Consider the following 12072-nt stretch of genomic DNA (forward strand, 5'->3'; position numbering starts at 1 on the left):
CTTCTGGCACCCCTATAATTCTGATGTTGGTACGCTTGAAGCTGTCCCAGAGGCTCCTTACACTATCCTCGCATTTTTGGATTCTTTTTTCATTTTGCTTTTCCGGTTGGGTGTTTTTTGCTTCCTCGCATTTCAAATCATTGACTTGATTCTTGCGCTCCTCTGGTCTGCTGTCGGGAGTCTGTATAATATTCGTTATTTCAGTCCGTGTATGCTTAATTTCTAGTTGGTTCCCCAATATAAGATCGAGGGTCTCATTAGTTTTCTTGTAGATCTCATTAAGTTTATCGGCGGCTTCTAAACAGTTCTTGAGAGACCTTAAAAGTGTGGTTCTGAACTCTATATCTTCCATTGACAATTTTGTCCTGTTTCTTTGTCTCCGCATTTTGTTATGCTTCCTTGGTGCACCCCCTAGTGGTCTTTGTTCGAAGTCTTATAGTTAAATCTTGATTGTTGTAGCTAATTCCAGGGAGGGTTTGACCTCCAGGCCAAGTGGCTATGAGAATCAGCTGTGTCAGCAGTGAGAGAACTTCTGTCCTCTAGGGAGGTGCTAATCTAGCCTTTGCCTGAGGCTATCCGGCAAAAGCCTCTGTGCAGGGCTTGGGCGGGGCGGGTCGCACAGGATCAACAGGGTGGGCCCGAGAGAGCAGTTATGGCGGCTCTCAGTCCTGTCCCCAGGGGCTCTGCCTCTCTGAGTCCCAGCACCCGCTGCAAAGCTCAGAGAGAAAGCTGCACTCGCTCTGACCGAAGCCAGACAGTCCGGCTTCTCCCGTTTGAGTCTGGGTCCCCAAAGACTCGCCCGGATCTGGAGCTCAGAGTCTGCGACTCCCTCCCGATTGAAAACGCCAACCGCGCCCTCCGCCGCCAGCCCGCTCCGCGCACTCCGCACCTCAGAATTTGACTTCAGCACTGCGCCTCCTCTGGGTGTCCGTATGCGTTTCTCTTTCCTCCTAGTTGTAGGACTTCCACTCAGCCAGCGTTCCTGTGGTTCTGGGTGATGTCCCTTCCGTTTTTTGGTTTCACTTTTGAAGTAGTTGTTCAGAGCAGCAAACTCCGGCGTTAACCTATGCCGCCATCTTGGTTCTCCTCTGTTGTTGTTTTTTATCTATATGAGATGATGGATGTTAACTAAACTTATTGTAGTAATCATTTCACAATATACGTAAGTTAAATCATTATGTTGTACATCCTAAACAGAGTTGTATATCAGTTACATCTCAATAAAAATGGAAGAAGAAAAAAGATAGTCCTGGCAAATGTATCTCAGTTGGGTGAGTGTTGTCCCATGCACCAAAAGGTTGCTGGTTCAACTCCCAGTCAGGACATATGCCCAAGCTGTGGGCTTGATCCCCAGTAAAGGGCATGCAGTAACAACCAACTGATATTTCTCTCTCTCTCCCTCTCCCTCTCTCTCTAAAAATCAATAAAAACATATTTTAAAAAATATATAAAGTTATTTTTCTTTATTTCCCCCTGTTGCCCCCAATGACTCCCTGGGTTCTTTTATCAGGTGGAAGCAAAATAAAGATTACTAACTTGTGTTTCACACAGCATACTAAAAGCCATTATTTAGCTAGAAAGTTCCCAATATTTCTATCTATTTTGTTATATCAAATTTTCCTTTAAAGTTTCTGCATGTGGCATTTTGAATAGAAAGACCTGCTTTGACCAAAGTTTATATAACATTCTTCAATCATTTTTTTCCTGAGGCATACATGATTTTTTTTTTTTTAATTTTTGGTACACTAGGAATCATTTACAGTGGGCGTGAAGTTGGGATCTCTGCCCAGCCCACCTGCACCACCAGCACAGTGGTTGCCTTTAATTAGTACATGCTGTCCACCCTCCAGGTTTTAGCCCCAAGCACCTTACAAATTGTGTAACGTGGGTCAAGGAACACTTCCTTGAACTGGATCAAAACTGTCTAACTACCTGTTAGACCCTTCATCCTTGCTGTGGGAGCAAGGACAAGGAACTGTGCACATTTTTTCTCAAGCACATGCATCCCTCTTCAACCAGAATCATTCAGAATGCTTTCCGGGAGCTTAATTTTCATGATTTTATTCACTTCTCAGTTTAAAGGTATGTCTTAATCCTTTCATCAGGGTTTTCTTATTGTGCAATGAGGTGATGTCTTTTTAATCACAACATTTAAATGCAAGCGATAAAAACATTAATATCTTTTGATGATTTTGCTGGGAACACAGCATAGGATTTGGGCTAGATTAGAGCTAATCTTGAGATTCTATGATTCTATGAAATGCCATGTCGCTCTTAAATACCCAGGGGCAAGGAGGCAGGAGTGAACTGAATATTTGTAATGCGGCAGACACTGTGCTAGCCATGAGCCACTTTGTATATTAGCACGCTTAAATGTTTATATTATGTTCTCCACTTGCAGATAAGGAAATCAGAGAGATCAGGTGTGCTGCTCATAAGCTGGTAAAACTTTGATTCAAATAAAAGAGCAGATTCCAACATCCCGTGCTCTTTCCTCCACATGGCTCTTCGGTGTGGCGACTACCAATGTGACAGGAAATGTGTAGATTCTGTGTAACACCGATTGAAGAGTATCCACAATCCTTTAATCAGGGAAGCCTTCTATTTTGCTTCTTGAGTTAAGACTTCAAATGCAACTGTCCCTGGGAGATAGAAACAATGATTTGCATGGAAACAGTCCACGCTAGGGCAGGCTTTGACAGGTGGCAGAATCGAGAGACAGGCATGAGAAGAATAAGATGACAAAAGTGACAACGTAGAAGAAGGTTAAAAGATAGACGAAGCCAAAGCACCCTGATTTCTTTGCCTCCTTTCCAATTTTACTTACATTTTTCTACTTTGGAAACATCTGTCTCAATGTCCTTCCTTGTAAAGTAGGGGTGCTATTTTATAGTGATGTTGTACATGGCTGCTAATTGGGAGCAAGTGAACTCTGTGAGAGTAATTCTGTTATCCAAGCACCATGGGTGCATGTTAATGCCGCATGTATTTTCCCTTTATGCTTCCTTTTAGAAAAGGCAGTGCGTGGAGTAGAGGGTCAAGAACTGGTTTATCCTAAAAGGCTTCCTGTGATACAGAAGAGAGATGTTTGGCACACTCATGATTATGACCTACAGGTATAGATTTTAAAGTAATCCATAAAATGCATTGCTTTTACAGGCATGTGGAAAGCAACCTCTGTTTCCAAATAGAAGCAAACAAGACAAGAGAGAAGTCTCAACTCTTCTCAGGACCCCCCATCAGTTTATGGCCTGTGCCTGGGTGGGTGGGATGTGGAGGATAAGAGGAAAGAGGCCCTTGACAGGTTAGGAAGCAAGAAGGAGTCAAGCTCAGATGTTAGGGGGTTCCATGAACATTTCTCAGTTTATGTGAGGAGCTCCACCACCCGCTTTTCAGACCGATGTAAGGCAACTCACTTGTTCTGGGCTGGCTCCCCATGAGCAGGGATCTGATATGCAGGCTTACTCGCCTGACAGGTTCGGCAGCAGAGATGGACAACTTTCACAGCATCAGAAAGGCCTACTTGGCCCGTTGGGTAGAAGGGTGTTTATTCGGGTGTTAAAATTAAAAAGTTACAACTTTATTTTTAAAAGTAATAAATGTTTACTTATGTAGAAAATGTATAATACACATCATGGGCGCAAACTTTAAAATGAGGTTATTTTCAATCCCCACTATTGTAAAAGACATTCAGTATTGGCCCTTGGATTTTTATTCCCAGGCAACTGCATTTTGAGCCTTGGGTTTTTACTTTGGCCCACAGGGAAGGCTGACTGCCACTGTGACCTAACACTTCCTGAGAGGGCAAACCTTTCGCAGGGCAGCGCCTTCTCTTCCCTCCGCTGTTAGAAGAGCCAGCCCCCCAGGCTTCACTTATTAGGTCTCTCAGTCATAATTAAGGCACATTGTAATGTTCCCAATGGCACTATTGAGGCCTCTTAAGTGATGGCTTGAGATGATGAAAAAGCAACTGTTTGTTGCCCTTTGGAAACAATGTCTACTCTAAACATTTTCTTCTGATAATCTCCTTACAAATAGATTTGTCTTGAACTCTAAGTCTTTCCTCACCTTCTCTTAACTGGTGGATTGTTGGCACCCAGCTAAGAGCGCAAAACCAGCTTTCTACCACCCATTGTGTAAAAGCCGGTGGGCTCTTCTGGCATCTATTAAGACTTAATCAATACTGACATTAAAAGTCCCACAATGAATATACAAGAGCGTGAACTGAGGCAGGAAATACACAAGATGAGTTTGGGGCACCTTGTACCAGGAAGTAAGGAAGCTCTCAAACAGACAACCTCTACCCACAATGAGGAGAGAAGTTAAAAGAACATAGGAGGCAACTGAAATCGCTCCCGATGGCCAAGGAAGAAACAATAAATTGAGCACAACAATAAATGACATAGTTTTGGACTGTAACATAAAGTACATGTCTATGACACCATATTGATATAAATAAGTCAATAAATGTGAGAATAGACATCCCCTACAGAAAAATAAACATACTGATGTAGATATTCCCCTCTCCAGGAGGTGGGGCATAACTCCTTACCCTTTAAGCCTGGGCTATGCCTAGTGACTTCCTTTCAAAGAGTGGACTAGGGGAGGGGAAAATATCACTTTACAGGGAAGAAAGCAGCCAGGTGACCAGTGTTAACATCACCAGAGATGTCATGTTGATAGTATGTACTCTGGCTATGATGTGATGGAAATGGCACTTTGTTTGTTTTTCTCCCAAATCTCCATAAACCCAGTCTAAGCATTGAAAAAACTCATAAAAACCTAAATTGAGAGGCAGCCTACAAAATACCTAACCAGTACTCTTCAAAACTGTCAAAGTCATCCAAAATAGAGAAAGTCTGAGAAACTGTTATTGTCTAGAGAAGCCTAAGGAGACATGACAAGAAAATGTAATGTGGTGTCCTGGGTGAGATCTTATGGCCATAAAAGGGCAGTAGACAAAAATGGAGGAAATCTGGCTTAGTGTAATTGTTAATTATAATATCAATTTTGATTCATCAGTAGTGACAAATACACCATAATAACATTAAGGAAAACGTGAGTTGTGGAATTACATGAGAATTCTCTATATTGTCTATCCAACTTTTCTCTAAATCTAAAATAAAACTAAATTTAAAATTTAAATAAATAAAATTCTAAAATAAAAAATAAAGTTAAATATCCCGTTCATTAAAACTATTAATGACAAGGTTAAAAATAACTTTATCACATCTGACATGTAAAAATTGTTCCTCAATATTAGCTAATATAAAAATTTATATTCATTCACATTTCAAAAAGTCCTGACATACCATCCTGTTATGCACACAAGCATAGACACACACCTACATATCTACACATAAAGGTCATCTGGTTGTAAAATGGGATTCAACTCTCACTTAATTGAGAATCTGTTTCTTGCCTGCCAACTAAGAATACTGTGTCTTTATAATAAAATCCTAATTTTATGTTACACTTGCACACCTCATCTTTAACAAACACAAAACCCCCCTCTCCCTCCTCAAAGTTGCCTCTCTTCAGAAGACCCTTCTCTTAGTAGAGGCACAAACCAGAAACCGGAGGTAGTTCTTGACTCCTCTCTTCAGCCTCCCCCATCAAACAATCACCTAGCCTTGTAGATTCTATCATGTAAATACCTTTCAAAATTATCTACTGTTCCTTATTATTGCTGCCATTTCCCTGCCCAAATCACCAATATTACAGCAACAGCCTTTAAATGTTGATTTCTGCTGACTCATTACCTCAATAATTAAGACATCTAAAAAATCACACCTACTGCATTATTCTGCCAAAAATGTTTGCTTCTCTTTGCTCTTAAGATAAGGTCTAAATTCTTTTAAATGGCTCACTAAGTTGTACATGATTTGGCTCCTTCCTACTTTTCATTTCCGTTTCTACTCAACTTGACTTTCCAGCAACATTGGACTTCTCTGCATGTGTTCTTCCTTGTCTCTGACTCCTCCTTTCAATACCCACCTACACAGTCACTGTGTTTCTCCTCTTAAGATGCTTATAATACTCAATTACATTTGCTTGATTTTCTTTTTTTTGGCCACACTATGGTTTTCATGAGAGCAGTGACCGCTAACGTGTGCATCATTGTATTTTCCATATGATCGCTGTGACTGAAATAACATCAATTGAATAAATGTATGAACAATAAATTGAAGAAATGTGTAAGATATATGTCTAATAACTGTGAATCCCTAAATTATAAAGAATTCTTACCATTCATAAATAAATAAGATGCCAGAAAAAAAAATGGTAAGAGGGCATAAATTAGAAATTCATATACAAATATACAAATAACTAAACAAAAGGAAATATCAATTCTAATTGTCATTAAAGACAACAATTTATGACAATAAGTTATTTCATTATTTGAACAATCTTATTGATTATAATATTTAAGGCAAGGAAACAAGAACCACTATAAATTTCTGGTGAAATTCTAAATTTGTACTTCCATTCCTCAGGTTTATCTGGAAGTATTTACCGAAAACTTTACACTTTTTCCGTGTTGTTGACACTGAAATTCTGTCTACCTATAGTGAATAGGCCAAATCAAATTTCTGATCTAAGTGTAAATTAAATAAGTTCACATTATGCTTTTCAGCAGTAAAATACATACTATAAAATAATACTTATTAGAATAGAAAAGTGGTCATGGCCATAACATAAGCTACAAGACAGTGTACACAAAACTGGTAAAAATACATAAGCAGAAGATTTATTGGGGAGTGACACTGCAAGGACATATAATAACATATATCTCTGGATACAGGGGCAATATGAATTTTTTCATTTTACCTTCTTTTAAACAAGAAATAAGCATCAAACATTTATTTAAAAATAACTGGAAAGCAAAAGCCTGCATATGTTAACTTCCTTATAAATTCAGTTTTACCCATATTTACCATTTTGCTTGAAAGGAGAGCTCAACTCTGGGTAGACTACCCAGCCCATTGCCCACCCTCAGCCGACACTGAAGGAGCACATATCTAGTTCACATTATGGATATTGTTTTTCAGGAAACTTATGACAACGAATTGTTATATGAAATAAGTCTAAGTAAAAAAACCTTCATACTTCACCTTTTAAGATCAAGGTAAGTTCTATTATGATTTTAATAACATAGATTTATTGGTCTATAGTATTACCGTTTTTTGTAAAAACTTCCAGTGAAGTGAATTGAAGTCATTTTCATCTGTACATAAGCTGAATTCCTACCCTTCAAATGTAAGCCCACATCATTTCAACAGCCTAACAATTACAGACACTGTTCTCCAGTTTCTAATTTACTCCCTATTGGGGGTACTGGAGTGCTTTGAGCTCTACATACACTAAGAATACTTCCACAAATACTTTGTGAATCAGTGGAACAAAGGAAATTTGAGAACCATGGTTCTTAAGGGAACTTTATTTAAAATAGATATCAAAGCAAGTTCTGTTTGCACATGGAGCAAAATTGAAAGAATTTTATAGTGAACATTTATATACCCATTAATATATACAGATATCCATAATCCCATCAAGATAGACATATACACAAATATTCATTAACATTTTATTATGCTTGTTCATATCATAATTCCTTTATATATTTACCCATCCATTCACCCATCATTGTTTTTATGCATTTTAAATTTTATTGCATAAAAACTTCAATAAAATCCCTCTAAAAAACAAACATATCATTAGGGTTGGTCGGTTTTTCTTTTGATGTTAAAATTTTTTATAATGAAATGCACAAACCTGAGTATACATTCATTGAGTTTTGACAAATGCACATAGCTGTGTTACCTAAACGCCTATAAACATAAACTAGAAAGTTTTGTTTTTCCTGAAAAGGTCTTTATTTTCTCTTCATTCTAAAAGGTCATTTTTTGTGGATATAAAATTATGTGTTGACAGAGTTTTAGCAAATATTGCTGACGTAGTCTCCTCTCCTGTGACTTTATAGTCGCTAATGAGATTTTTTGCATTAATTTTGACTCCTAAGGCAAGCAATTTTTACCAAGATAATATTTTCTTCACGTTCTTCTCAAGGTGCCACTTTGCTACAGCTGTTAGAATATTTTTCTTTTTCTTTTACTGTCTTTACCAACCCATGAAATCCAGGTGGAAAGTTGTTCCACAAGAGTGGGATTAGTTTTGCTTCTCACTTTTACTGTAAGAGGAGGTTCTGAGATTCAGAAGCAGTCTGGAGGCTTCTCGCTCACATAATTGGTTTTATCTACTCGCTGTCAAAAGTGAGCAAACCTCAGCACTTCTCTGTCCTCTTTTCCAGGGAGTTCCTAGCCTCAAATTACAGTGAAACGTACTACACAGTAAACGGAGAGGAAATCACCAGCCATCCTCAGGTTAAGGTATTTTATCACACCTTCCTATGTCTCTTCTCTGAGACTCTTATTTCCTCCAGTGATTTTGCAAATCACTCCTAGCTTTACAAGGAGCTTCAGAAAGTGTTACATCAAGAACGAATCCTGCATTGACTGTTGTCACTGAATGATCCTAGAGTGCAAAACCCTTTGAACTTACGAAGATTAACAAGCAAATAAATGATTACTAGTGTATTTTTCTTTACCAAACTGACTTCTATGAACCCAAAAATTCTGGAGGAAGGATGAAACCGGACACCAAAGGAGTATAAGGCAGCCTGATGAGTCTGTAATCAAGTTAAATGGATAAAACCTAAATAAATGAAATTATTTAAATCCCTCATCTAATTGACCCTTAAGTGAGTCACGTCCCCTTTCCCCATCCTTCTTATGCACCCAACACTGAGAGTTCACCTTTACTGTCCGAATAAATCTTTGTGTATTTATCACTAGCATTTCAGTGGAAACAGGTTCTATTTTTATAACTTTATTCACCTTTCCAGAACATGCCCTCTGCAGACTTCTAACCAAGGAGAACATTATTCTCTTACCAAAGACATCCTTTTAAAACCAATTTTCTCTATTTAAGGTGGCTGCCAACTATGAAATCTAAGTCATTATGTAATCTATGTGAAATAGAACAGGAAGAAAACAGAGAACATTCTTTCATGCAGGGAGTGGTTGTTGGCCTGCAAGTGTCTGAGGTCCCTGGAGGAACATGGAAAGTGTCACATGTAGGTTGGGAGTCACACAGATAGAAATGATGGAAGATTATTACCTGTTGGACTCACCATGGGCAGAGCATTAAGTAGGGAGTGATAAAGATACCAAATTGTTTGAAGCAGAGAGATAGGAGAGGAAAGCATAGGGAACCTGATTGAAGAGTGAGACCTAATTTCAATGACCATAAAAACTTAGGATGATTTCATAGGCAACTCAACTGAGGAAAAATAGTAGTAACACAGGGGGGATAGTGTGGTTAGAAATTTTAGGATGGCTTAAAGTAGCAATATTACAGAAAGTAATCATGCAATTAAAATAAAAAGATTCTAAAGTAGTTTCAAAATTTTTCAAGTGAAATAATGCATTAAATGAATGTATGAATGAATATAAATGTAATTTGTGGGGATGAAATACTGATATATTGTGAACGTATTATATGTAGCAATTTTATTTAGAAATATATATCAATACAGGGTGAGGCAAAAGTAGGCTTACAGTTGTTCTTATGGAAAATAATACAGTAATTAATGAATAGCAATATAAGAATAAACTCTATGTTTCTCATACTTTCAGCTATAAACCTACTTTTGCCCCACCCTCCATATGTACTTATATCAACAGCCTCTTCATCTATTTTAGGATCACTGTTTTTACCAAGGATCCATTATACATGAATATGATTCTGCTGCCAGTATCAGCACATGTAATGGTCTCAGGTAATGTACAGTATCTTTCTATTTTGTTTATGACTTTTTCTATGGATTTTTTTAAAAATTGACTTCTCATGTTTCTTTTTAACAACACTGGTAAATAGAAAAAGCTACTGTATATTTTCAGCATGAGTATCCACTTCGGCCCATTGTTGATGTTCATTTTTTTATTTAAAAAAATATGTCTAATGCCAGCCCTAAGCAAGACAAGTATTCTAGCATATGATCAAGAGATGACAAGTATTCTAGCATATGATCAAGAGATTCAGTGTTCAAATACTATTGGAAATTTCATGTTTTATATCAGGATACTGAAATCAGAGACTTGCTCCTGAACATTTTATTTGCCAGTGGTAGAATTAAGTCCAAACCAGGTCTTCTGACTTCTAGTCCTGTGAATTCCCCACACACATCAACACTTCACAGTGTTTTCAGTCCCTAGAAAGCAAAATGTCAGAAGCAAAGCCTATAGAGGTTCTCTGTAGATCTTTAGCTCAAGTACAAAGGAGAAAGACGTGGAGAAGCAAAGGGTAGAAGAACAAGAAACTTCTGTCTCCCTTGGTGAGCCATTTACTTGAGTAATTCTCAGTATTTTCAAATATGAGAACCCCTTTAATAACAAAATCATCACATAATAGCATTTGTACTTAAATATATAATCTACAACTAATGCATGATGGACATAAAAATTCACAGCATTTTTGCAAGAAATCTGAGACTTACCAGGGATCTACAGCCCCCAGTGGGAATTGTTACTCGACCTAATACTTGAAAGTAGAGATTGGACTGTCAAGCTTCTGAAAAATACAGATGAGCTGACTCTTACAAAAGGTATTAATTCAATCAAAGACCACATATTATCTCATATTTTTATCACTCATAACACATGGCCGCAATCTCATGAGGTTTTGCCTTTATAGTTCCCCTTTCTTAAAAGGCAATCTCAGAAAAAATAGATAAATGGAACTACATCAAACTAAAAAGATGTTGCACAACAAAGAAAACCATCAACAAAATGAAAAAGGAACCCACTCTGTGGGAGAACCTACTGACTAGTACATCTGATAAGAAGCTAATATCCAAAATTTATAAAAAACGTATAAACTAACACCAACAAAGCAATTCAACTACAATATGGGCTAAGGATCTAAATAGACACTTCTCCAAAGAGGTTATACAGATGGATAATCGACATATGAGAAATGCTCAACATCACTAATCATCAGAGAGATGCAAATTAAAGCCACAATGAGATATCGCTTCACACCTGGCAGAATGGCTTTGATCAATAAATCAACAAACAACACATGTTGGCAAGGATGTGGAGAAAAGAGAATCCTTGTGCACTGTTGGGAATGCAGATTGGTGCAACCAGTGTGAAAAGCAGTATAGAGCCCTGGCCAGTTTGGCTCAGTGGATAGAGCGTCGGCCTGCGGACTGAAGGGTCCCAGGTTCAATTCCGGTCAAGGGCATGTACCTTGCTTGCAGGCACATCCCCAGTGGGGGGTGTGCAGGAGGCAGCGGATCGATGTTTCTTTCTCATCGATGTTTCTAACTCTCTATTCCTCTATAAAAAAAATCAATAAAATATATTTTTAAAAAAGCAGTATAGAGTAACTTCAAAAATTAAAAATTCAATTGAATTATGACCCAGCATTTCCACTTCTGGGAACACATCCAAAGAAACACAAAACCCTTATTCAAAAGAATATATGCACCCCTATGTTCATTGCAGCATTATTTACTAGTGGTCCAGTGCATGGATTCATGCACATTGAAAGGAAATTAAATAGAAGAAATATTTTAATATCGCTGACAGATCAAAACAGACACTTGTGATTGGCACCAGCTAGAGCAGTGGTTCTCACCTTCCTAATGCTGTGACCCTTTAATACAGTTCCTCATGTTGTGGTGACCCCCAATTTCATTGTTACAAATTGAACATGATTAAAGCATAGTGATTAATCACAAAACAATATGTAATTATATATGTGTTTTCCAATGGTCTTAGGCAACCCCTGTGAAAGGGTCGTTCGACCCCCAAAGGGGTCACCACCCACAGGTTGAGAACCGCTGAGCTAGAGCTTTATACATACGGCACACGGGCGAGTCAACGTTTGTTTTTAAATTGCCAGTGCATGTCATATGTACCAGTTGGTTGGACGGTTGGATGGACGGACAGGCAGTCACTTAGCCTTTTATATATAGAGATATAGAGATAGCCACGACCTGGAAGC

General features: G+C 38.1%; 1 protein-coding gene across 1 annotated transcript in view; it reads left to right on the forward strand.

The window, feature by feature from the left end:
• ADAM7 (ADAM metallopeptidase domain 7) overlaps positions 1 to 12072 on the forward strand; it is an 87405-nt gene that overhangs the window by 15283 nt on the left and 60050 nt on the right. Inside the window, exons 2-5 of the mRNA XM_036314068.1 lie at positions 3013 to 3116; positions 7053 to 7129; positions 8312 to 8390; positions 9765 to 9841. Coding sequence (XP_036169961.1) covers positions 3013 to 3116; positions 7053 to 7129; positions 8312 to 8390; positions 9765 to 9841 — 337 coding nt within the window. The remainder of the gene's footprint in view (positions 1 to 3012; positions 3117 to 7052; positions 7130 to 8311; positions 8391 to 9764; positions 9842 to 12072) is intronic.

The sequence above is a fragment of the Myotis myotis genome, unplaced genomic scaffold, assembly GCF_014108235.1.
Source record: "Myotis myotis isolate mMyoMyo1 unplaced genomic scaffold, mMyoMyo1.p scaffold_m19_p_6, whole genome shotgun sequence".
NCBI classification, from domain to species: domain Eukaryota; kingdom Metazoa; phylum Chordata; class Mammalia; order Chiroptera; family Vespertilionidae; genus Myotis; species Myotis myotis.